The sequence below is a fragment of the Hemitrygon akajei genome, chromosome 2 (assembly GCF_048418815.1).
Source record: "Hemitrygon akajei chromosome 2, sHemAka1.3, whole genome shotgun sequence".
Classification (NCBI taxonomy): domain Eukaryota; kingdom Metazoa; phylum Chordata; class Chondrichthyes; order Myliobatiformes; family Dasyatidae; genus Hemitrygon; species Hemitrygon akajei.
In genome coordinates, this window is record NC_133125.1 from 38,172,561 (window position 1) to 38,200,296 (window position 27,736).

Consider the following 27,736-nt stretch of genomic DNA (forward strand, 5'->3'; position numbering starts at 1 on the left):
TAGAGTGCAATGAGGTGATTTAATTTTGTAAACATTGTTGGTAGTATCTGCTTGCTGGTATAAAAATTGCATGAACTTTACATTCTGAATATTACAAAGTGAATTCATTAAGATGAATTATACATTTCAAAATGCTTTATTTTGCATTACATTTTGGAGGTTCTGAGGCTATGCTTTAATCTTGAGTGCTCATGTAAAGATATTAATATAGGAAGTCATTTTAAAGTTTGATGTACTTTCATATTAATGCATATTAATTATTTATATCTGTTGGAATTATTTGATTTAAACCTTAATTTTTGCTAGTCCGTTATGTGATCCACTTTAGTGGCTCATTTGAATATATTTTTGGAAGTGCTGAGATTGCAAGTCAGGAGAAATAATTAACAAAAGAAAACTTGTTGGAGGAAGCCTTACCTGTGTGTTTGTATGTAAAACACAAAGGCATAAGCAAAAACCCACCCTAATGCTAATTTCACGAAGTTTATTGGCTCAAATTTATGAATCTAGAATTAACCACTTTGTCCCAGTCATAGATAGATAGTCCCAGTCATATGATAAATTGGGTAGTTCTTGGTTTTGATGCTGTCAACAAACAAGGGTTTAGGGAGGCTGGTTTGGAGAAATTTAAATTAGAATATACTATTCTTCTAGTGCATAATTTCAAAATGATTCCGCTAGAAATCGTCAACCTTAATATCAGGTTTCAAGATTTCATTGTCTGGCCCAGAAATAGTAGCTACTTTTGTGATCGGAGCTGTATTTTCCTGAGCCTGCAATGTATGAACTCGGCTGTTGAAGGTGATTGCCTTGACCTGTTGGTCTCCAGAGATGCATACTCGGCAGGTTTTGTGTTTGATATCCTATCAGTTGTTCATTTCTCTGAGCTGCTGTTCGATGCCTCAGTCACACGTTGAAGTTCTTAACTTGGGCATCGCAGTAATGTGATAAATGTTTATAACTTAGAAATCTGGATCGTGATCCATTTAGGTTTTTTTTTCTGCATCGGATGGTGTGATTACCTTTTCAAAATGAAAATACGGGACACGTGCCATCTTTTTCTTAAAAATTAGGGGAGTGATCTAGCCAGCTATTTTTTTAAAAATACAACCTGTTATGGTCAACCCACTTGAAGACTTAAAGTAGTGGATGCCCATTTTGTTGTAGGGATTAAAAATGCTGTATAGAAATTTCAGTTCCATTATATACAAATTAATTTTTATTATGTGCTTTCTCCATGAACTCTAATCTGGTGATACAGTGGCCAATAACCAGACTGCAAAGTTGTTAAAAGTGTGACCCCTTGGCTTTCCTCGGCCCAGTATTGTCAGTTGGAACTGTGACATATTCAGTACTTGTGGGGAGGGTTTGTTGTGGGCCCACCCATAAGGTGAAGTTCAGATGTGGATGGCCCATGCTGTGGCAGATGGAGCTGACTCTCGAATGAAAGTTTGTAATAGAGAAACTACTCAGTGTCCTTCTGAGATTATCCATTCGCATTGGCAGCTTGACACCGACCACAAGTACTGTCCAAAAGTGGCTCTGGAACAAATGCTATCACCAGCTCATTTGACAATGATACGGAGCCTGGATTGTTGCATTAAGATTGTGTCGTATAAATAGGGATGGGTGGGAACCCAAAGAACAAAGCAGAACCATTACATGCCACCAAAAACTGGGTAAACTCACATCCTCTGTATCTGGACATCATCCAAAATTATGATTGGCATCAATGATATATCACCTTTATTAACATACTGTTTTAATGTAGAAGGTTATTTTAGCCCAGTTGTTATACAGTAAAACACACTCTGCCTCTATTCAAACAGTATCAGCTTTCAAAATTGTTTTTCTGACTGGCTTTGAAACCTGGGTAAGAGGACCTAATCCTACTTATGTTTGTGTACCTTGTTAGAACTTACTGAATCAGAGCTCTTGGTGTCTTTTTTCATTTAGCCAAGCAAGAAATCACCAACAAGCTTATGTGGAAGTGGTCAGTACGGTAACAAAAGAAACCCGACCTCAAGAAGATAGAGGTCCCTAGGTCATACCTGCTGCTCAGATGAATAGGACTTTGATAATGCTGAATATGGATCACTCACAGGAAAAGCTAAATAAATTTATACCTTAGTATGCAGTTTTTTTTCATCTCATCCACCAACATTTCTTTACGTGTGTGTGTGTGTTGCTTCTTCAAATTTCATGAATGTTTTAGCTTCCCAAATTTCTACACACCCTAATCGGGACACCTTGTTTGCTTAAATTAAGCCATCTCTATCAGCACATGCCTTCTTTTCCTATATTGTTTCCTGTTCTTGTCACCTCTATTCTTGGCCCTTTTCTATTCTTATTTGCAAGCTTCTGTTACCAACATTATCACAAATCACAGTATCAGTTTCTATACGTATGCTGATGTTTCCCCATCTTTACCTTTCCTTCTTGGCACCTCCACTTGGTCTAAAGCATCAGACAGTAAGGATCAGGCAGACTGAAACCACCGGATTGAGTTCCAATCACGAACACCATTCCCTCCTCTAATTCTATCTTGCACCCTGGCTGTTAACTGAAATTGAACTGACTTACTGCAGTCTTCATTGTTTTAAAAAAAAATCTTGAGGACTCAGTGTCAATTTAAAATTTAAGCCAAGTTGTTCAATTCTTAATATTCCAGTTTTGGAAGAGTTATTGCTGCCTATTTCTATCTTGGGAACATTTACTAACTGTTCAATACTGAAATCCTCACCCACACCTTTGATAGCTGTGTCCACTGAGTAAACTCCTCTAAAACTCTTACTTGTCTGCTTACTCTTACCAGATCCCATTAGCCTTCACTTCTTGTACTCCATCACTTGTACCAGCCTTCTGATGGATCTTTCCAGACCATTTCTGAGGTCCAATTCTGTAGCTTTATACGTTATTTGCATTTCTCTACCACTGGCCCTTGAGTAGCTGTGCCTTCAGTTGCCAAGGTCTTTTGTGATGAATGTTTTCTCTAAACATCAATGCACACTGATCTTTCCTGCATCAATATCTTCCTCAAAACAAGCTAATATCTTTTTTTGTTGTATGTCCTAAAATTTATGGAGCATTGACCTCTTAAGACTGATCAAAGTTGTTAGCCCTATAAGTGATAAATGTAATGGTAGTAGTGTAATATTTTCACTGCAAGTTATCCCAAGGTCTTGTGATATCAAAGTAATTATAAATTGTGAAACATGAGCATACTATTCCAAAATTGAAATTGTTTTTTTTTTCAAATGGGACTTCAGACATATTTTCTTGGACGATTTGAAGCTGTGGTGTGTAGTGCAATGGTTAAGTGGACTAATGATCTTGTAAGATGACTTTAAAAATTGCACAGTGTTATCTAGGGAAATTAAAATCCATTAATAAAATGATTTGGGAATATCAAAAAGTTAGCTGCAGAACTGGTGACTGTTCTAAAAGCCCATCTAATTTAGCAACGTCCTTTAGGAAAGCAAGTCCTCAATCAGATTGGGGGAAAATGGTTCAGATTAATTACCTTTTCTATTTCCTTCAAATTAATTTTGTTGTTAGATTACCAAATAAAACTTAACTATTTTTTTAGGTATAAATACTGATTTACTCATTGTATGAGAAGACGGTTATTGTCTGAAAATTCAGTAACCTAAATAATGTACATCATAAACTACAGATTAAGTGTTGTTTCCTACTAAGTCAAGTGGAAGCCATTTTAATGGAAGGTTTGTACAAAGTAAATGGCTGCTGTCCTGTCTGAGAATGTTTAGTTACAATTCTCTGAAAAGGATTGTAGTTAAGATTGCTACAATCAATCCTGAAAATTGATACCGTGACCCTGCGCTCCAAAGGGAGCCACTATCGTCGGCTGTTAGAACAGAAGTGTCGTGAAACCTAGTACGTGTGTCTGGGATGTTCTAAGCATCAGGGGGAGTTGCATTTGCAACTGGACTCCAAAAGGATCCTCAATTGGAGTGCATCCCCATCTCCAGAGGCCGATAACAGCCAGCTGTATATGGTAGGCCCTCTATCCAGCTCAGGATTGTGCGGAGATAACAGGAGGAAATGCTAGCAATGGTCTGGGTACAGAACGATATGACCCAATGTGCCTTTTTGATATAACAGCTATCAGTTCACATTAATCTTGATTTTTGACCAGAAGAAAAATGTTCACTGTCACTAATAATCACAAATGGTACCCCACTGTATCAGTCACTTGGATTCCTTTATTTTTCCCCCACTTTTCAAAAATTCCAGGAGATTGGAGCTGATCAGATGCACGATATCCAATGCTGCTTTGTCGTTCGCAATAATGGCAAGATTGATCTGTATTTCTTACCTCAATTTTAAAAGTTAATGTATTTGCAAAGGGATGATTAAAGTTTTATATGTTGGAAACTTTAATGTAGGCTGCATATCTAAATCAAACTTATTTTACTTTTCTAAACATGGAGTAAAATTAGCATTCTGCCAAGCCAATCATTCACATTAATTGCATAATCACTGAGCAAGTCAGGAAGAGACTAATTTGTCTAGTGCCTAGACATGACATTAGAATGTATATTGCTTCTAATCTGTCTAATGTGTCCTGTCCAAATGATAAACATCGCCCATATTGAAATGTTATGGAAGTGGAAACTCCAGGCATGAGCTACTGATCCTAGGCATTATACAGTTCAAGCAGTCTGAAGTAGTGGGGGAAATACTGCTCAGTTGTACAAAGTGGCTGTGGAAAGCAAGAAGAGAACTGTTATAGTATCTTGTGTTGACATGGTTCTGACGCTACACATGCACATGGTGTAAGAATAAGATATTAACCATTGGAATCAAACCAACTGTTTGACCAAATGGAATTCCAGTCATGGAAGTTCTATAAAGCTGGCAACTTCAAAGTTTGAAACAGTTTGCAGGAATGGTTATTGACTGTACTTCCCTTTACATTTTTTAAGCTTGAAAGTTTTCATATAATATAGATGTAAGTACATAAAAAGTTAAAGTTTTTCATTCAGTATTATTAATAACATTTTCTAGTAGCTTTTGAATGTTTCTCCAAGCAGTACATGCTCGTATGCCATGTCTTCCTCTTGTACTAGGATTTGTATTCTTGACCAGATAGCTGGTAACATGAGGTCACAAATTTTAGAAAACGTTGGCTGCAGCAAAGAGGAATAAGAACTTCCCTTTACATAATGAAGCTGCCATGATCTGGATTGCATCTATTGAAAGGGAACACAGTACTTAAAGCTGTTGTTTTATAAAGGACAGGGCAGTAGGGAGAGGGCACTAGGGAATCTCTTTCAATAGTTTAGTCTTTGGTATAGGATCATGTCATGAATTGATAAACTTGGTATACATAAGAATTTCTTTTTGGTTTACTTCCTTTGGTTATGTGCGGCTTTCATCAGTTATCATTCGCTGAAGCCCTTTTACATAAGGTATTCTTCAAGCCCTGCAGGAATAGAGATGACCCTTTCATTACTGTATAGGTCATGGAAGTACTTTCATAGTTGTAATGAGTAAAAAGGGAATTATTATATCATGAATTACTCTGGATCTACTCTGCTTAAAGTGGATTGAGTCAACATGAAATCTCAGGCTATTTTATTAATATTAATAAATTAGCTGATCTTGCTTTGGTCATTATAATTGGCCTCCGTCTCTTATGAATAGTAAAGCGAATGAAATTGGGGTTGATGGTTCCATTTTGCATTTGTGAACTCTGCTAGAAGAGAGAGAGAGAGAGAGAGAGAGTGTGTGTGTGTGTGTGTGTGTGTGTGTGTGTGTGTGTGTGTGTGTGTGTGTGTGTGTGTGTGTGTGTGTGTGTGTGTCCGTCCTCTTCTATCAAGGGCAACTTGTGATCTATTCCATCTTCAAAAGTTTCAAAGGTGCATTTCATGTCAGAGAAATGTATACAATATACATCCTGAAATTCTTTTTCTTTGCAAATATCCACAAAGAACAGAGGAGTGCCCCAAAGAATGAATGACAGTTAAATGTTAGAAGCCCAAAGTCCCCCCCCCACGCATAAGCAGCAGAGTATCTCCCCCCTCCACCAGCAGAAAAGCATTGGCACTCCCCACCGAGCACTCAAGAGTGCAGCAAAGCATCCATAAAGACACAGACCTGCAGTACCCCAAAAACTACTCGTTCACCCAGTAATTCGACATACCAATAAGGGAAAAAGGTTATTCCCATTTCACAGCGAGAGGGGAGACATAACAAGCAACTCACTGATTTACGATGTTAAAAGTCTGTTGCGTTGTTCTGTGCCCAAGGAACTGGGGTCACTGGGCACATGGCCAGCAGCCAGCCTGTTGTTTTGAACTTGTTGCTGTCTCCCACAACACCAGTTTCCTGCAGCGACACCAACTTCAATTCCACCTGCCTCCAGAGCCATGAAATCCCAGAACCCGGAAGGCACACTAGTCTTCTGGGCAGCGTCCTTGGCATATTGAATAGCAGCCAGTCATGAGACTCCGAGAGCGGCTCCCATTCCCGCAAAGAACGGAAGTCAACGTGTAACTCCAGGTCAGGGTCTTCAAAAGAACCCTGAAAGGGAAAAATAGAGATATTAAAGGTAGAAATAGAGCTGTTTCCAAAGATGCAAGCAAAGGAGTAGCCATTTGGCGCCATCGTTCTCCTAAGCTCCTCCTCCTTTTTCAAAGTTTGCATATACTTACTATATCATGGAGTCATGCCAACCTTTAGAAATGTGTTCTTTTTTTTCTAACTTGCATCAACTCTTCAACTGCTGATATCCTATTACATTCAGATTGTAACCATATTACATTCAGATTGAACTTTTCTAATGCTTTTCTTAACTGACCTTTCTCCTGCAGTCTTCACAAATTTAATCCAATTTAAACTATTCTATCTGTATTCCAATATGTGCAAATCCCATTAAAATTTATACTCAGTCATCTCTGCTGGCTCACAGTTCAACAACAACTTGCTTTTTAAAATTCTCTTCCTTTTGTTCTAGTTTGTTAACAACCCCACTCTTCCTCAATCTCTGAATAAGTTCTACAAGGCTGTAATCTTTCTAATTCTCTAACAAACCCTCCTTCCACTATAACGTTTGTGGGTGAGCATCTGTCAACCAGATCATTAGCTCCAGAACTCCATAGTTACAGCTATACCTAAGGCATCACGTAAACTAATGTGTCTTCCCTCTAATTGTTGGACTGGTAATGTTTCTAAAATGTTGGGAAAGGAGGTCCACTATTTTGGAGGCAAAAATGGAAGCTGTAATTGAGATTAACCCATGAGGCATCTTCTATGAAGTTTTAGAAAAATATGCTGAATTAAGCAAAATACTTAGTTTAGAAGTATTTGCAGGACAATTATGAGAAAAAATTATTTTACTTTGTATTATTTTTTTAATCTTTGCCATAGCACACAGAGAAGAGAAGGTTTCAATGCTGGCTATTGGTGAGTTGAGAAATATTAATACCAAAAATAATAACAGACTATGATCTTTTCAAAATTGGATACTTACACCATCACATTCAGAGCAAGAAAAGCTGCTATAAAGAACAGTTTCTTTCAGTTCCTCTGGTTTGTTGTTATGTCTGTCCATTTCTGGCCATTTTAAATTTTGTTTTCTTTTTCATGCTTTTTATTCTATCAAGAAATATGAAGAATTACTATTCACACATTTTCAGAATTAGTTGAGGATCAGTTATAGATGATGATTTCCCAATAACTGTTATATTTTTGCTGCGTAACTTTGTCAGAGTTGCATCAGGTAGAATGTTAGCAGTAAATAAGAAAGAGATTTCTGTAGAAATCCAGAGTAACACACACAAAATGGTGGTTGAACTCAGCAGGTTAGACAGCATCGATAGAGAGGCATAAAGAGCCAACATTTCGAGCCGAGACCCTTCATTGGGAACAATAATAGCAGTGGTGTGTGTGCAGATTCTGGTAAATTGCTCAGTTATCTCGTGTGTGAAGGGTCATACATATTTGTGAATGGAAAAACAAAGTTAGAAGTATAGACAGTTTTGTATGTGTATATCATAGGAAAAGACAAGTGATATGGAACTAACTGAATGCTTTTGATTTGATTTATTTTGCTTTCCTTCATTACTTAAATGAATCTCCTGATTGTGGCATTTAATTTCTGAACCTCATTCTTCAATGGCTCTTCTGTCCATAATGAATTTCTTATATTCTGTCATTGTAACAGGTGCTCCCTTTTGAAGTTGATTTCCTTCATTTCCCTTCTTTTTGTAAACAAAGTATTAATAATGGTTGATGACAGCTCCTGATCAATAAAGAACAGGTTGTAAGGATAGCACCAGAACACACAAGCTCTAACGGTGGTTGGAAAACAGGATCTGTTTGGCTTTGGGAAGGAATAGTGAATTCATGAGAGTTTAGATTGAAGAAAATGGAAATTGGGCATTCCTCTGTCGAATTGAGTGTTGATAGTTTTTGCAGACAGTATGATAAAGGAATTTCAGAAAATAATCTTTGGTATACTTTTGACATGGACAAAGATGATGTGTTGAATTCTGAGGGAATCTTGCGCTGCTATGAGACAGCTATATTGAAGCCTAGGGCAAGGGAGGTCTTGGATCTGAGCAGGGTTTTTTGGGATTAGGGAAAGATTTTGTTCAGAGCCTCATGTATCACTTAAATTCTTGAAGAATATCGGTGGATTTCAGGGTGTTGTAAGTTCTACCCAGAGAGTTTAATCTAGATGCAGTATCTCAAGGCCACTTAGGACAGATGTAAAGTGAGTTAAGACTCTTTAAAATCCCCTTCCCTAGAAGATGGTGGATGTAGATCAGTGACTGTTTTCAAGATTGAGACTGGTGTGTTTTTGAATGAAATAGAAAGATGAGGAAATTGAGCATACAGTGTATTCATCTCCCCCCCTCCCTTGAATATTTTCATGTTTTATTGGTTTACAACATTGAATCACAGTGGATTCGATTTGGGCTTTTTTGACACTGATCAGCAAGAAAAAGACTAGTGTCAAAGTGTAACCATCTCTACAAAGTGATCTAAATTAATTACAACTGTAAAACATGAAATAATTGATTGCATAAGTATTCACCCCCTTCAAATCTGTATTTAGTAGATGCACCTTTGGCAACAATTATAGACTGGATTCTGTGTAGATAGCTCTCTATCTACTTTGCACATTTGGGCACTGCAATTTTTCCCCATTCTTCTTTACAAAACTGCTCAAGCTCTGTCAGGTTGCATGGGGATCATGAGAGAACAGTCCTTTTCAAGTCTGGCCACAAATTTTCAATTGGATTGAGGTCTGGACTCTGACTTGGCCACTCCAGGACGTTAACTTTGTTTCTAAGCCATTCCTGTGCAGCTTTGGCTTTATGCTTGGGGTCATTGTCTTGCTAGAAAACAAATCTTTTCCTGAGTCACAGATTTCTTGTGGAGTGCATCAGGTTTTCCTTTAGGATTTCTCTGTATTTTGCTGCATTCATTTTACCCTCTCGGCTGGCTGGTGGTGTAGTGCAGGGGTCACCAACCTTTTTTGCACCGCGGACCGGTTTAATATTATTGCAGACCGGCCAACGGGGGGGGGGGGGGGGGGGGGGTTGTGGGGGAGATATTAATCACAACCGGAATATAGATGATAAGTCAACTATAAGTCACTTATAAGTGGCTTATAGACTCAATTTCATTTCTAAAAGGGTTTATCTAATGAATTTAATATTAAATACACAGCGCATATTTTCCTCACATGAATATAATTGACTTATCACTATAAGTCACTTATAAGTCAGTAGCATCATAACATTTTAAGTAACATTTGGATATTAAACACACCGCATATTTTCCTCATATGAACATATCAAATCATTGCAACACACCGTTATCGCTAAATCAGTGGGAGCCCTGGGCTTGTTTCCCTGCAACAAGACAGTCCCAAGGGGGAGGGTGAGGGGAGACAGCGATACTCGAAGGGGGTTCCTTACGTCCAGTCTATTCCACAATTTAGTTTATGTGGCTCTGAACACTTGCTTCTGTCCCGCTTGCTCATGTTTTTTCCACTCAAAAAACTCAACGGGTTTGTCTTTAAGTGCAGGGTGCTTGGACTCAAGGTACCGAAGCAGTTTTGAGGGCTTCATTGCCTCATTAGACAGCCTCTGGGCCCAAACTCCAGCCTCCCGCCCACCTGCTGCCAGATGCCTTGACCAGGTGCGGCTGGTCGTGGGTGGGGTGAGAGGACAAGGTAAGGGCTGGAGGTCCCCGTGCCAGGGTCACAGCGGTCGCAGTCCGAAGTGAGCGAGCGACTGACCAAGCGAGGAGTGCGACAGGACATGTTCCCGCCCCCTTTGTAGGTAGGTGGGATTTATCGGCCAACTAAAGTTTGGCTTGAGGGATGACTTTCAGTAGATCGCAGCGAAGTAGCTGCTCTGCTACTTACAAAACCCTGAGCCCAAATTAGGTCGTCTGTGAATATTTTGGCACCGGGTTCCCCACGAACATTTGGTGTGGCAAACGGGTTTAGAGGCGGTGCCCATCTGTCCATGCTCCAGGCCAGTAGCAATGGCACTTCTCGCCAGCCACGTGAGGTGGCTGGTTACCTGAGGCCAACCAGTGATCCCTGGCGCTAGGGTGTCGCTGCGTTTAGGCGACTGATGACCTTGCATGCATTCAAATTCAACAGTGGGCATGAGAGGGAATGAGGAAAGGTGCTGCTGACTCATATCGCCAAATCATATCGTTTCCTCACGTGCTTTGGGGACCACTGGTGTAGTGGCATCAGCGCTGGACTTCAGAGCAAAGTCTCCCGAGTTCAAATCCAGCCGGCTCCCTTACATGCTTTCCATCCGTGCTGGGTTGAGCGTCAAGCTAGCAACTTGGTGTCGTAAAAATAAGAGAGCCTGCTAAAAAAACGCCGTCATGATGGCGTCCCGATGACTCCACTCGGAGTTAAGGGCTTTCTTCTTCTTTACCCTCCACCTTCACAAGCCTTCCAGCACCTGCTGCAGTGAAGCATCCCCACCGCACGATGCAGCCACCACCATGCTTCATGGTGGTGATGGTGTGGTTTTGATGATGTGCGGTGTTAGGCTTATGCCAAAGATAGGATTTAGGGTAATGGTCAAAAAGCTCAATTTTGGTTTCATCAGACCATGGAACCACCCTTCAGAGTTGCCCACATGCCTTTGGGTAAACTCCATCCTAGACTTCGTGTGAGCTTTGTTCAACAGCAGCTTTCTTTCTGCCACTCTCTCATAAAGCTGTTGACTGGTGAAGTAGCTGGGCAGCAGTTGTTGTATATGCAGTCTCTCCCATCTCAGCCACTGAAGCTTGTAACTCATCTTGGTAGCCTCTCTCACTAGTTCCCTTCTTTTTCAGTATTTTTATTAGTTTCTGCATAGAGGAATACAGAGTACAAGAAGAGAGTTACAATCACAAAACCCTGTATTCATGAAATTAAATTAAATCATAATATTGAAATATAATAATCTTGTTATACAAGAAAAAAAAATCTAAACCCACTACCAAAGTCAGAGCTGCTAGGAGAAGCAGGAAAAAAGGGGAAAAAACCCTTATCATATAATAAAATACATTATTAGCCACCATCTGTATTTTTACAACAAATGAAAGGTTTTGAAAATAACTCAGAAATGGTCCCCACAATGTATAAAAGTCTTGGCTAGATTCACAAACTGAACAACAAATCTTCTCTATATTTAAGCATGACATAACATCCCATAACCATTGAGCATGAGTAGGCGAAAGAGCATCCTTCCATTTAATCAAGAGCACCCTCCTAGCTATAAGAGAAATAAAAGTCAAAATATGCAAATTGGGTGTCTCCAAAATGAAGTCTTTTCCTCCAACAATACCAAATAATTCAGTCAAAGGATTAGGCTTACTATTTAACTTGAGAAGTACCGAAAAAGTTTGGAATACTTTCTTCCAGTATCTTTCAAGGCTCGGACATGTCCAAAACATGTGAATTAATGAAACTTCTCCATTATTACATCTATCACAGAAAGGAGCTATATCCGAATAAAAACGAGATAACTTATCGTTAGACATGTGAGCCCTATGAACCACTTTGAATTGTAAAAGGGAATGATGGGCACATAACAATGAAGTGTTAACCAATTTAAAAATTTCATTCCAAGTTTCCTCAGAGATTGAAGTCTGTAAATCTTGTTCCCAAAGAATGAGTTTCTCATTCCTAGCAACATACCATAAATATTGGATATTGAACCATTATAAAAAGGTTTCAAATTAAAAATTACATCTATTAAGTGCTCATATGAACTTACAGGAAATGTATATAGTTGAGAATGCAGAAAGTCTCTAATTTGTAAATAATGAAAGAAGTGAGTTTTGGGTAAACTGTACTTAGCTGACATTTGCTCAAACGAGAGGAGACTTCCTCCAACAAACAGATCCTGGAAGCATTTAATACCCAATCTATCCCATTCTTTAAAAACTGAATCGGTCATCGAAGGTTTAAAAAAAATAGAACAAATGGGTCTAGATAAAGAAAATCTCAATAGACCAAAGAATTTTCTAAATTGTACCCAGATCCTCAAAGTATGTTTAACTACCGAATTTTCAGTTAGTTTACTAAAAGATAAAGGAAGTGAGGATCCAAGAAAAGAAATAATAGAAAATTTATTAACAGAGTTAGCTTCTAAAGAAACCCATATCGGACAGTCCTCATGGTTAATATAATATGTTCAAGGCATAAGATATCATATGTTGACTGCCCAATAATAAAACGTAAAGGTAAACCTCCATTCTTAGATTTTTGAAGATGAACTTAGTCGCAAATGTTTGTTTTTCCATATATAGGAAGATATAATAGAATCGGGAGAATCAAAGAAAAGACTTAGGAATAAAAACAGGTAATGCCTGAAAAAGGTATTTAAATTTAAGTAAAATGTTCATTTTAATAGAGTTGATTCAGCCAATCAAGGATAACGAAAAAGGCGACCAGTTTGATAGTGTCCTTTTTACAAAATTCAGTAAGGTAAGAAAATTTTCATTCCCTTCTTGCACGGTCACTCAGTTTTTGCGGATGGCCTGCTCAAGGCAGATTTATAGCTGTGCCATATTCTTTCAATTTCTTGACTGATTTAACTGTACCCCAAGGGATATTCAGTGACTTGGAAATTTTCTTGTATCCATCTCCTGACTTGTGCTTTTCAATAACTTTTTTGTGGAGTTGGTTGGAGTGTTCTTTTGTCTTCATTGTGTAGTGTTTGCCAGGGTACTGACTCACCAGCAGTTGGACCTTCCAGATACAGGTGTATTTTTACTACAATCAATTGAAACATCTTGACTGCACACAGGTCTCCAAAAACAGATCTCCATTTAACTAATTATGTGCCTTTGAAAACCAATTGGCTGCACCAGTGATGATTTGGTATGTCATATCAAAGGGGATGAATTCTCAGGCAATCAATTAATTTGTGTTTTATATTTGTAATTAATTTAGATCACTTTGTAGTAAAGTGATCTGATTTCACTTTGACATAAAAGAGTCTTTTTCAGTTGATCGGTGTAAAAAAAAAGCCAAATTAAATCCACTGAAGTTAAATGTTGTAATACAATAAAACTTGGAAACTTCCAATGGGGGCTGATTACTTTTTTATATAAGTACTGTAAATGCTGCCAGTGGAACAGGCTTTGAAGGACTGCACAATTTCCACCTGTGCTTGTTCCTTATGTTACATCAAATACTTTGCAGTTCATATTTAAATCTTGGATTCTGTTAGAGTTCAAAGTGGCACTGTGTGGACTGAAATACAGATATGGCTAACTTGGCAGTATGCCTTCACCAAATGGACAAATGATGAGCAGCTATGGGGCTGAATCCATGACCTTTGCACTGGAGGTCAGAAAGCACTGTATGCATTAATAGTCATTTCTTAGCGGATGAACAGAAACTTGATTCTGTAGGGGAGAATCTTTGATTAATAAAAAGGAATCACAAGTTGTTTGCCTTTGGCATGATACTGGATGGATTTTCTTTGGAGTTGACTGCTTTATAGTCATATTTGACTTATTATTTTGATCTATTGACTATTAATCTGAGTGTGTGTTATTCTTAAGTGAGGCAGTCCGATTTTATATATGAATTGTTTTGTAGATTCTGTGGATCTTTTTGTGACAGTATTAGAATGTTGGTCTCTTTGGGAGTTCAGGAATGATGATGAATCAATACTATCTCTGCCTCATGATCTCTGAAAATGATCTTTTCTCAGTTGAGGGAATAAGCTAGCTTTGGAGTATGGAAATAGAGAGAGATATTGTCACTCCCTGCTGTGCCTGCTTTCTCTTTTCTAGCATGTGCTTTTGATTTTGTTTGCTACCCACCCCATGACTCTCAATTCCCTAATGTTGATATAAATTGCAAAGTTATTGACAGGTATAGCAGAGCTACAGTCTTGTTACTGAATTAGTAATCTCAATAGTCTAATAATACAAGCTCTGACAGTTTGAGAATTCGAATTCATTTTTGCTTTAAATCTGGAAATAAGATGACATCGGCTGAGAAAATAGATTATAAGACAGGATTGATACAGGAAAAACCCATCTGGTTGATTGAGATACTTAGAAGAGATCACTTGCCATTTCTGTCTGTTCTGTTCTCTGTGTGACTTCAGTGCCACATAAATATGATTTGTAATTTTAAGTGCTCTCCGGTGGTTTGGTAATCCTCTCAGTCACATTAAGTTGTATATCCATCCTCTCAGGGCAACTGGAGATGGGCAATAAATGACAAACTGGCCACATCCTAAAATGTGGGATGGCTGCAGAATTGATTGCCTAAAAATTAGATCACATCATGCCACATCATATTTTTCTGCAGAAAGTGACCTCATTTTGAAAGCCAAACCCAAATGAAAGTCACATTGTGGAATATTGAATCTGTGAGCATGATTCTTGGCTGTCCTGTCTGTCTCCTATTGTAATGTGGCATCAGTTCTATGTAATAAACATTCAGCTATCTCTTAGTAGCTTTTTTGTTTTGTTTTGGAGTTTCCAGGCCATTCCTAGAGAAACAAGGTTTTCTAAATGAAGGGTCTCAACCCAAAACATCAACTTCCTATTCCCCTCCACAAATGTATTCCAAGCCACTAAGTTCTCCTCCTTCACTTTCTTGTGCTTTCTAATACAAGGCCTGCTCTTGGATTGCAAAAGATACATTTTTCCAATTCAGTCTTGGTTCAGCAACTTGTGGAGTTTCCTTTAAGGCTTTTTAAGTGTCTGCTCTCTTGATCCCTTTCTGTTCCACCCATTAATGTAGTCACAATGTTTAACTCTGGGCTTATCTACCCGCCTTCAGTTTTGACAGACAAAATTCCACAATCAAGGGAGTCATTGTCATGTTGTATAGCTGGTGTTAAACACGCCTATATAACTGCCATTGAATTTCTAGACATCACACACAAAATGCTGGAGGAACTCAACAAATGCTGGAGGAACTCAGCAGATCAGATAGCACCTATGGAAGTGAATAACTATTCAAGGTTTTGGGCTGAAATGCTTCAACAGGGATGGAAAGGAAGGGGAAATATACTAGAATAAAAAGGTGAGGGAGTGGAAGGGGGTCAAGCAAGAAGATGATAGGTGATGCCAGGTGAATAGAAAGGCAGAGGGCTGGAGAAGAAGGTACCTAATAGGAGAGAAGAGTGGACCATGGGAGAAAGGGAAGGAAGGGTACCAAAGGGAGATGATAGGCATCTCCAGGTGCTTATTGGTTTCCATAGATGCTGCCTGACCTGCTGAGTTTCTCCAAGATTTTGTGCGTGTTGCTCTAGATTTTCAGCATCTGCAGAATCTCTTGTGTCTATAAATTTGTAGGTAAGCTGAAAAGAGAGCTTCAAGTCAGAAAATACCTTCATCGGTATTTTTCATTTTAGATAAGGGCCATGAATAGAAAGTTGTGATGGATGAAGCTATGCTTACATCAAGTAACTAGAAGAAATTGGGTTCTAAAGGTACTTGCTTAATAGACTTGAATAGAAAGAAAGTTATAATAAATGTTTGAGGCTGTTTCATTCATAGCTGGAGTATTTTGTCTAAGTTTAGTAACTATGTATTACATCAAGTCAATGTAAATTATTTATTTTCTGCAAATATTCAGTCAATGATTATCAAGTTAACATATGTGCAGATTTTCTTAACTTTTGTAATGTCCTCAGTTGCAAGCATATATCAGTTATACTCAAACCTTCCATTCTGGTTAATTTCATGTTTGTGGTACCGCCTGTCCAATGTTCTGCCCACCAATGGTTGTGTCTGAGAATGCCTAGCTGCTGTGAGTTGCAGTCGGCTAGCTAGAAGCAAATGGTCCAATTCCAGATTAAAGAAGTCATCACTTAAGGGACAAACTGTGGCCGCCTCCAGCACATCCTTGAGTGTGTTGGTTGAAGCAATGTATTTCATTGGATGTTTCCAGTACGTGTGATAAATAAGTCTGAATTTTGAACCTTGAAACGGAGTAATTCCACATTTGGACAAGAGCTGCAAGCATCTGTGAACAGCAGTCCTCATGCACTGAGCAGGACTTCATGAGCTGCTTAGTATCTTGTCAATTCCCAAGTCAAGCAAGTCAATACCAGTACCCTGTAACTACAGCCATGATGTGAAAAATTCCGTATGGGCATCCTTGTGTATGCACACGCGGGATACTTTAGAATTCGTCACTTTATGACCCCCATTTCAAGCACCCAACCCCAAATATGAGCTCATGGTATCTTTTCTGGAACATATGAAAGTCTCAATATCCCTCTCTGCTACATTCCACTCCCGTCTCAGGGCAACATCTGCCACAGGTGGTCCGGCACTCACATAGGCTGAGGCTGGAAAATCATCTCAAGTGCCTTGCAGATGAACATATTCCACTCCAAATTAGCTGTTGCCTTGCATCCAATTTGGCTCAAAACATCACCGTTAGCAGTTTATGGTCCTTACCAGAGTACAAAGCCTGTCAGCTATAAACTTTTGAAGTCAAAGTGATAGCTAGAGTTTCTTTTCCAGTTTGTGTATACTTTTCTCACTGAGAGGAGTGTATGCAATTAGCACTGCATGTCCCATTTTGGTAACTTAGATGATAGCCGACTTTCCCCGTAGCTGGAAGCATCACACATTGTCAATAACATTGTGAGTTGTAATGAGTCAAGAAAGATTAACCTCTAAGCTTTGCACTGCATGACTCAAGTCCATCATTACCCTTGCCCTATAGCCGAGTCCCCCTTTGTATAAGGTCTTGTAAAAAAAAACACTTCTGAGTAATGCTTGAGGCATTCCCTGGAAATAGTGATACTGAATAACGTTAGTTAGCTCGCCATCATTCTAACTGCCTCAGCTTTCTGCTTGATGGGTCTCTTCCTATACTGATCAATTTTAAAAGCATAATAATTGACCTGGCTGCAAAACTGCAGACTTGATCTGTTTTAACCATATAATGTGGTTGCCACAATTGACCCAACGAGTAGAATCCTCTAGTCTTCTGGTCCTCTTGCTTAGTCTCTGATCTCAAGGATCTGCTGTTGTTGTCTTGTACACTGATGCAGGGTTTTGTGAATAAAACATGCAAGAGTCACTTTATGTGCTTCACAAAAGCCGCAGCTGTACTTCCATTACGAACAAACCAAATGCAGTCATCTTACGCTGATGTCATTACATCAGATATGGTCTCTTAAAGTGAACACAACTTAATGATGGTGTTTTTGAATTGTATAGAACAGTTTCTATTATGAACATTGTGTGTCATTTGCCACCCATTGCATTAACCTATAGAGCCACCCCAGCCGTCGCCCCACAGAATTCCCTGAAGCTCATATGAGCTGCCTGGCTTGGGTGCTGTGTGCCTTGGTTGGAGTAGAACAGGTGCTTCTGGCTCATCAAGGGGTGTGCTGATAAGCACATGGTCATATCATGATGCAGGGAATATAGTAGTGGAACCATCCAGGTCTTGCTGGGGCAGTTTAAGATGATCTACAAAAAGCATTCAGGTGTAACCTTCCTATCTACAATAAAAGTCTTTTTACCCCATTCCAAAATGCAGAACAGGCTATTTTGAAGGAGCTTAAGGGGGTGTTGATGTGCATCAGGCAGACAAAAATGAATGAGGTAGAACTTGGGTCAGTTGAAGCCCCAGAGTGCTGTACACCATGATGGGAGGTAGGAATAGGTGTAAACAAATTGAGTTTATTGAGGAGGGCAGAACGCTGCTGAGACACCGACCAGGCAGTCGTGGTGTCAGGAATAAGATCACACAACACCCCTAGTGGTGCCTGTACACTAACTCAGCTGCCGAGGACTGCAGGTCCTGTTTTGGAGCTGTTCTGAGCCCCGGCAAGACCCAAGGGAGATGATTGTGTCAACTCCCATCCATCAGGGAGGCCCACAGAGCTGCCTTTTAAGGAACAGTGAAACTGCTTGCACAGGCCAATAGACTGCGGGTGGTGTGGTGCAATCTAAGGCCAAGGTTCTTGGTCATTGGCCCAGAGATCAGACGTGAATTGGGGTCCGCAGTCGGAAGAAAGACCAGATGATATTTCATCCAACGGCAAACCAAGCGACCCAGGTGTTGATGAATGCCCAAGCCACGTCCGCAGCCTTCATCAACGATAGAGAGACAACCTCTGGCCGGCTGGTGGTATGCTCCACCATGGTAAGGAGAAGTGAAACTATGGGGGGGGGGGGGTGGCGGAGGGAGAGGACCAAATGGGTCCACATTGACGTGGTCAAACCGTTGTCCAGGGACCTCGAAAGGTGCTGATCATGCCCAAACATGACAGTTAATTTTCTAGGTCCTGGTGTTTGGAGCCACAGCTGTCAGTCTGGTGGTGACTCTGCCAGTGCTTATGGAGATAGGGAAAGGAGGAGGAACGATGCACCTCTGTCTGGCTGAGTATAGTCTATTGGGCAGTTCAACAAGCTCCCTACAGTCCTTCATGGATGTATTAGCAAGGGCTGTGTGGACTTGATGAGGCATTTGTTGTATAAAGAGTTCTTTAAATATAAAACAAGGAGGACGATTGCTCAGGAGAGATAGCATGTGGTCCATTAATCATGAAGGCCTAGCGTCATCCCAGCCATGCAAGGAGAGCATCTTTTTCACGCACTCTGAATCAGAAGGTCCAAAAGTCTGTAGTAGGTGAGTTTTCAAAGTTGTGTATTTGTCATGTACCGGTGCATCTTCTAGGAGATTCACCACTCTGGCTGCAGCGGAACTGCTTAGTGATGCTACAGTGTAGTAAAATTTGGTAATGTCCACAGTGATTTCTCACAGCATGAACTGGGCTTCTGGTTGCAAAAACCACAAGGTAGCAAGCTACTCCCAAAACTCCGGAAGCTTCAAAGCAACTGCATTGGTCAACATGTCATTGTGTAACTCCGGAATGATCCGAGAGCGACAGGGTCACCAGTGTATGGTTTTGTGAATAAAACATGCTAGAGTCATTTTGTGTGCCTAAGTAAAGTTGCAGCCCTTCCATTACGAGCAAACCAAAAGCAGTCACCTTAAACTGACATTACGTCTCGTAAAGTGAACACGACAACTCAGTGGCGGTGTTTGTGAGTTAAGTAGAACAGTTTCTATTTTGAATAACGTGTCATTTGTCACCCATTACATTCCCCTACACTGGCATCTACATTGCTGAGGACATGTGACAAATCTCAAACACGTACCCCTTGAAAAGGATCTCATTAAGGAGTATTAGGCCATTATCTCCTGCACCATCACTAATATCACTGACTCTGGCGATCTCCCATCCATTGTCACCAAACTTGTCATTCCCTTACCTTACACCAATCATTTCTATGTCTTACCCACAAGCCTGACTGTCAAGGTAGACATGTTGTTTCTGCCTGCTGCTGCTCTTGCCCCTGCCCCTCTGAACCCATGTCTCAACTCCATATTGTCCCCCTTGATTCAGTTATATCTGTGACACTTCCCAATCTCTTCAATCACTTTCAGTTCCCTAGCTCTGATCACCTCATTTTGTTGATAGATGTACAACCCATCGTGTACTGGTACCCAGCTTCTGTACGCCATTATGAAAACCTTGAAGCTCTCTGCTTCTTCTAGGCAAAAGACCTAACCAGTTCCTTTCCACCACCACCAAGCTCCCTTGTTTTATAAAACTATTCTTTGTCCTTAAAATTAAAATTCTCTCATTTCCTTCCACTTTCTCCAAACCCAAGGGGTAGCCATGGGAACCCACATGGGTCCCAGGTATGCCTGCCTATTTGTTGGCTGAGTGGCACTATGTTCCAGGCCTATAATGTTAATGCTCCCCAAATCTTTCTCCACTACATTGACAATTGCAGTGATGCTGCTTCCTGCACCCATGCTGAGCTTGCTAATTTTATCTACTTTGCCTCCAACTTCCCCCCGCCCTCAAGTTTTCTTGGCCCATGTTTGACACCACTCTCAACTTTTTCGATTTCTCTATCCTCATCTCTGGAGACAGACTGTCTACTGATAATTGTCATAAACCTACTGTCTCCCACAGCTATCTTCACAATACCTCTTACCACCCTATCACTTGTAATAATACTATTCACTTTTCTCAGTTCCTCTGTCTTCACCACATCTGTTCTCAGGATGAGCTTTCCATTCCAGAACATCTGAGATGTCTTCCTTCTTTAAAGAATGGGGTTTTCCATCCTCTGCTATCAATGTTACCCTCACTGGCATCTCCTCCAATTTCCAGTTATCTGCCCTCACCCCATCTTTCTGCCAGCATAACAGGGACAGCATTCCGCTTGTCCTTACAAGTCACAAACGAGTCTCCGCATCCAGCATATCATTCTCTGTAATGTGCCATCTTCAATGAGATCCTACCACTAGACACCCCCCCCCCCCCACCAAACTCTCTGCTTTCTGGGATCTCTGTGACTCCCTTGTTCATTCATCCCTCCTCACTGAACCCCCTCCTAGCACTTACCCCTGCAAATGGGGCAAGTTCTATACCTGCCCCTACATCTCCTCCCTCACCACATTGAGGGCCCCAAACAGTCCTTGCAGGTGAGGTCACAGTTAACCTGTGAGCCTGTTGGGGTTGTCTACTGTACCCGATGCACAAGATATGGCCTCCTATAACGGAGAGGCCCAGCGTAGATTAGGGACGTCTTGGTGCGCATCCTCGCTCCCACTGCCACAGAAGGTGGGTTTTCACAGTGGTCACCATCTTAATTTTGCTCTCTATTCTCTTTCTGACGTATCAGCCTGTGGCCTCCTCTATTGTCATGATGAGACCTGTGTCAGATTAGAGGAGCAACACCTCATATTCTGTCTGTGTAGCTGCCAATGTGATGGCGTGAACATCGATTTCTTAATTCTGGTAATTTCTCCCCACTTCCCCTTCTTTCTTTTTCCATTCCAGCTCCCCTCTTACCCCTTCTCCTCTCCTGCTGGTCCCCTTCCTCCTTCTCTTTCTCCCATGGTCCACTGGCTTCTCCTATCAGATACCACCTTCTTCACGCCTTTACCTCTTCCACCTATCACCTCCCAGTTTCTTTCCATACTCCCCCCCAACCTATGCACCTCCCCCACTCACCTGTTTTCACCTATTATCAACCAGCTTGTATTCTTTTCTCTTCATCCACCTTCATGTTCCCACTTTTCCACCCCCTCTCCTTCCAGTCCTGCTGAAGGATCCTGGCCCTAAACATTGACTGTTTATTCTTCTCCAAAGATACTTCCTGGCCTGCTGAGTTCCTCCAGCATTTTATGTGTGTTTCTCTTGATTTCCAGCATCTGCAGAATCTCTTGTGTTTATCAAGGATATCATCTTGGTTGCATGGATGTCTTTGATTCCTTGGAGTAGTTTACCCATTATGAATTGAAATTTGTGATCCCACTTGACAACTTGATACAAGCATATGACAGTTTACTGGCTAGATCCGACCCTCCAGTTCATTATTTAGTTGTGCACAAGCGTGCAGCTAGTCCAGCCTACTGACATATTTGCGAATTTTCCAGCTCTGTGAGCAAATCTTGCAAAGTGGGCAATGAATGTACCAATAATTCTGTTCTGAGTGATCTTGTAAATTCTCTGTACTTGAATTGTCTTCACTGCTTTCGTCACCATCACTGATGGAGTTGTCCAATTGCCTTGTTGGATTGCTTCCAGCAGTCCATTCTTTTCTTGATTGTTTGGTCTGTCCAGCACAGGGGTTCCAAACCTTGAATCATAGTAGGGGACCGTGGCATAAAAAAGTTGGGAAAACCTGCATGGTGGCCTGAGCCAGAAGTAAATGGGTGTAGGTTCTGGACTAATGCAAACATAGGCTTTGCACCCAGAAATGCCAACTGCATTGAGTGAAAGAAATGTTACCCATATGGTGTCAAAAGCTTCTGTAGGCCTAGTGGTATCTTACAAGGACTACAGACCTCCATTCCAAATGGTATTAGATGCCTCAAGTTGGTCAGTTCCTCAGCGATATTGGCTATTTTCTCTAATTTGCTCCAGTCACTCATTCTTTCCTTGCTGTGTTCTTGTACCGTCTGGTGCAAAACTTCACTGTAGTATCTCTATAAACAATTGTTTGAGATTGTTTAAATGTCATTTCCTGTATACAAGTGTAATGGAGAATTAAATAATTGTTACTCTGGATCTAATGCAGCTAAAAAAGCACACAAAAAGATAAAGAACATAATAAAAAGCACAATAAATATAAATACCTGGGATAGCTTGTATTCATTGACTGGATGTACATACAGTAAAGTGACACTAGGAACAGAAGTGTCTGCTCATAAGTAGGGTGACTCTAACAGGAAATGATAAAGTGGTGGGTGGAGGTGTTGATCAGCTTTACTGCTTGGGGAAATTAACTATTGCCAGTGAGCAATCTGCATCCATCTCATCATTTAATTTAAAGGTGATATTGTAATCACTGCCATTTGGCCCATCAAGTCTGCCACACTGCAGATCTGCATCTATTGCTGCACCCTTAGCAAGCGCCAGGATGCAGATAATGTTTGCATTTGTGCAGGCTTAGAGGCATTACCAACTCATTCACTAGAGCATAAGAGATGATGGGCTTCACACTCAATATCCACAAAACCCTTCACCACACTCCACTGCCAATGAAGGTTCTGGGGGAGACACTGTTAAATATGAGTCACTTTCCATGACTCAGAAACCAACTCTTAGCAGAAGCAGACATGAAGAAATTCACTACTGCCTTCATTTGGGGAAATGAGTAATCACGGATCAAGACCCCAAACCTAGCAGCAATGACCCCAGCCGTCTTAAATGTTTCTGAAACCTGATCTATCTGCACTACAAGAAAATAACACTAATGTTCTAACCTCAAATCCTCCAAGTTCTTTGGGAGGATCGCTAAACCCATATTTACATCCTCTCCCAGGCTGGCATCACCACTATTGGGGCCCAGTCTACACTTGCTCAGCCACGTTTGGCAGGCTACGTCATTTTCTTAACCTGATGCCAAACTCCTGAAACTGACGGCGAGAAGACACCGGGCGCATTGAAGAAAAGAATCAAGGAGGAGTTTTAAGTTCTTCCTTGAAGTGTAACATTTCTTCGGATGTTTGAGATCTTCTGAGCCACGATCAGCTCAAAATGGAAAAGGAACATTTGGAGTGGTGTTGAGAAAATCATGGTCAACACTGGCAGTGTACAGAGACTCAGCATAAGCAATAAAAGGAACTGATCACCATAAAATAACCACCTGCCAGCCCCATCTGCCAGTTCTGGCCTCATCTGTGAAAGAGTCTACGCTTTCCATATTGGCCTATTTAGTCAGCTCAAAACCCAGAAAGCAGAAGAAATTATTCCCTATTCCAGGCCACTGCTTAAGAATTTCTGAGTGCCTTTGTGCTTCTAGAACCCTAGACTGCTGATCACTCCATGGCTACTTTCCACTGTGGTTGACCTAGCTTTTTCCTACTTGTATATATGAATTACAAAGTGCACATTAGATACTGACCTGAATAGATTGGAGAAGCTGGATTTCTCCTTGGAATGGAGGTTCAGGAAGTATTTCATAAAGGTATTTTTTTTAATGGTTTGTTAGAGACAGCCACTGCTAGTGGAAAGTTCAAGAATCAAACAGCACAGGAAGAAGGTAGTTGGCAAAAGAACTATAAATGATGTGACAATTTATCAATGCACTAAGTGGTTAAAGTTATTTATAGATATTGATAGAAATCATCAAGGATTGAATTCAAAAAGGAATAGATAAATGCTTGAAAGGTGGTCAAAGGTCTTGCAGAGCTTGTTGGGGTGGGTGAGATGACTAGCTAGAATGCTCTTGCATTGAACTGACATGGACTTAATGACCCAAGTAATGATCCATCATGCTGCAAGCTTCTGGTGATTCTGTCCAAATTTAATTTAATTTTACTTGATACGCGAACTTTGAGGATAAGGATTCCTTAGGACCGTGTAAATAAAGCAATTAACAGAGTTAGCATTAAATTTGAATAATAATGAAATTAATCATAGAAATTTGCAGTGCAGGTGAAAGGGATATGCTGACAAAATGGGCTAATTGTCTTGCTTGTTATGTGCTCAAGAAGGTACTACCGTAGATTCCGGATTTTAAGCCGCTACTTTTTTCCCACATTTTGAACAGCTTTGAACTTTGCGGCCTATAATCCAGAGCGGCTAATACATGGTTTTTTTTCATGCCGCCTCGTAAACATTTTGCCTCATAACAGTAGACCAATAAAATTGATGAGTAGTACGGGCACGGTTCGTAAAAAAGCATTTGCAATATGTATTTGTTTTTGTTACCATATGGATTTAATTAAAAGTTAAAAAAATCCTCACGTGTAATATCTTTCTGTGTAAATATCTCATATTACAACGTGGGACACCTGCGGCCGAAAATCCGGTGCGGCCTAAAATCCGGTGCGGCCTTTACAATTAAAAAATTGATTTTATTTCTAAAATTAGAGCCAGCGGCTTTTAATCAGGTGCGCTCTGTAGTCCGGAATCTACGGTACTTAAATCTAGAAATTTTTTCTGCTTCCACAGCCCTTTCAAGCTGTGTTTTCAGACTCTCACTACAAAATGAGTGTGGGAGTGGGGGTATAGAGTGAGGGAAGTTCTGAACTCTCCTCTAATTCATCTTATCAGTTATATTTACTCCTTTTTGCTGAAGAATAAATCCTTTTTCACTCAGCACAATTCTCTCATAATTTTATACATCTTAATTAAATCTCCCCTCTGTCTCCTCTGTTGCAAAGTGATTCCAGCTTAGCCAGTTTCTTCTCTCAGCTTCAATTCTCTCCCCTGGGAATATCCTTGGCATCTTCATATGCTCCCAGATTGCTTGATATTTTATCTTCAATATCTGAGAAAATCAAGACCCTTTTACATGGAACTGCTTTATCCCAATGACACTTCTTTTTTATCCCTGAAATCCGAAATACTCCAGTTATATTTATGTAGCTGAGAGAATTAATTCACTTTCTCAGGCTCTTAAAAGGAAATCTGTTTACGCAATGCTAGATTATTAGGAAATGTCACAGATAGGTGCTTTTTCTTTTTGGGGGGGGTGTAAATAATTGGTAGCAAATCCTATTTGTTGAAATGTAAATATGTAAACATAGACTACCAGACAAATTGCATAGCATGAAAGAGATTTACAAATTTAAGCCATATTTTATGATTATGCTGTGCATAAATTCCTGATCTAATTCTCTGGCTATTATGTATCTTTATTATGTATATATTATATAGCTCATAATGTACTGTACTTATGAAGATTGCTGAGTACAGTAAAACTTTGTAATACACACTCAGTACTTTGACAGTGCCAGACTGGCAAATTTCCTGGACTAATACCTTGATGCACTTCAAATTATCTTTTAAAAGTAATATACAAGATTATAATATATTTTCCAGAACTCAGTAAATACAAAGGGAGCATAGAAAACCAGCTCCTGATCAGTTTGAAAGGATCGTGGGAACGAGGGCTCCAGACAATTTAATGGGAGCACAGCAAATATCATTTGCTGAGCCAAATACTGAGCCACTAGGCTTTTGAATACCTAGTAAGGTTCTAGATTTTTGAAGATATACTGTACTCCTTTAGCTCTTTTAGGGACGAGGCCAAAGAATCATGTAATAAATTTTAAAACTTTTGTGTGTGTGTGTGTGTGTGTGTGTGTGTGTGTGTGTGTGCGCTCTCGCACATATCTGCATTTACAATAATATTTAGGGAGCATCTGGGTGCCAGATATTTAAATATTTGCTAGGACAACAACTTCTGTAAATGATTCTCTAATAAAATTACACAATGCATGCCAGTAGAAGTTTAGTATTGCAGCAGATAACGCATTTTTTACTGTTCTAGAAGCGGTCTTGTGTACTCAAACAATAAATGTAACTTTGGACAGTGGGCCATTTATTAAGTAGAGTGATATACCTATAAGCACAAATAGGATGTTACAGCTAACTGAGACTACAGGCCCTCCAGCCCATGATGTGTGGACTTTTAAAACGTACTACCACCGTTGTTTTTTTTCTCCTATATGCCTATTCATGAGTCTCTTGAATGGATCAGCCTCTACCATGACCCCTGCAGTGTGTTACAGGCACCTACCACTCTATACAAAAAAAAGCCTTCTAACGTATTCCCTAAATGTCCCTTTAAAAAATCCCCTTAAAAAGGTGATCTCTGGTATTAGTCATTGCTGCGATGGGGAAAAGGCGCTGGCTGTCCACTCTCTGCCTCTTTGTTTTCATTAGTTGAGCCCCTTGGTGATTTTGAATGTTTATGACATTATTACATTTTTGTTGACAACCAGTGAGGTTCATCTAGTTATCATCTACTGTAATTAGGCTGGGTCACATGATATATTGGCAAAAGACTGCATATGAGACTGCCCTATAATAATCTTGGGACAATGGAAAATTTGTTTGCAGTGTTTGATGTGAATCAGTCATCAGCATCTTTATCTGTATATTCTCTGGTCAAATTTTGAATTGTCTCTTGGCCATTATTTGTGTTGCGCTTATTGAAATGTCTAGGAAAATAACGAATAAATTCAGCTCATGGCTATTTGATTTGTTTCAACCACGTAGCAAGATTTCCAAAAATGGTTAGGGTGGGGGAATGGGGTGCAGAGTTGTCTGAGTAAGGCAACTCTTTAACCCAGTTCATGCTGAGTACAGGAATTGGATACGTAGTTCCGTTATAAATAACAGATTGTATTGCATAAGACCTGGTAATTAGACCAGGTCCTTTGATGTGAAAATTAAAGCTGTGAAAGGTTTGTAATTTCAGAAAAACCCTGAAAATATTTGGTAGTTTTATTTTGTAATGCAAAGAGATGCCGAAGCACATTTCCAAATCAATGCTAGCTGCGTCGGTAACTAAATTCCAATTCCTCTTTCTCATGCATCTTTTCAGTGAAGCTGTTTTTTTCCTCACTGTCAAAGGATCCAGTCAGCTGTGTTGGGATACCAACTTGGAGCTTACAGCTTCCCTTCTCCAAGAAGCTAGAAGCCTGAAACTGAATTTGTTGCAGTGTCACCCACTGCTTTTTACCCTTGGTAGACCATAAAAATGCAAAGCTTATTTTTATGTTATTCTTATGAAATATCATTATTTCATTTTGTAGTCAATTGAATTGGATTTCAGAGTCATCTTTGTTGCAGTAATATAGTGATTTAATACTGCCAGCCTGAGATAAATTTCCATCACATGAGTGGAAAGTGCATCTGGGGCCCACACGATGCGGAAACTCATTGTAGACCTGCAGCGTGTGAAGAACAAG

The 27,736-nt window shown here is 40.1% G+C and overlaps 1 protein-coding gene across 10 annotated transcripts in view; it reads left to right on the forward strand.

Moving 5' to 3' along the window:
* The window catches only part of LOC140740894 (transducin-like enhancer protein 4), a 150,119-nt gene that overhangs the window by 58,787 nt on the left and 63,596 nt on the right, over nt 1–27,736 (forward strand). For 3 of the 10 annotated variants that reach the window (XM_073070510.1, XM_073070520.1, XM_073070530.1), the window contains exon 7: nt 7,396–7,431. The exons of 6 other annotated variants lie outside the window; for them this stretch is intronic. In XM_073070510.1, coding sequence (XP_072926611.1) covers nt 7,396–7,431 — 36 coding nt within the window. Of the gene's footprint in view, nt 1–7,395; nt 7,432–12,911; nt 12,986–27,736 lie in introns of all 10 variants that reach the window. One more of the 10 variants, XM_073070581.1, reaches the window with a different exon arrangement.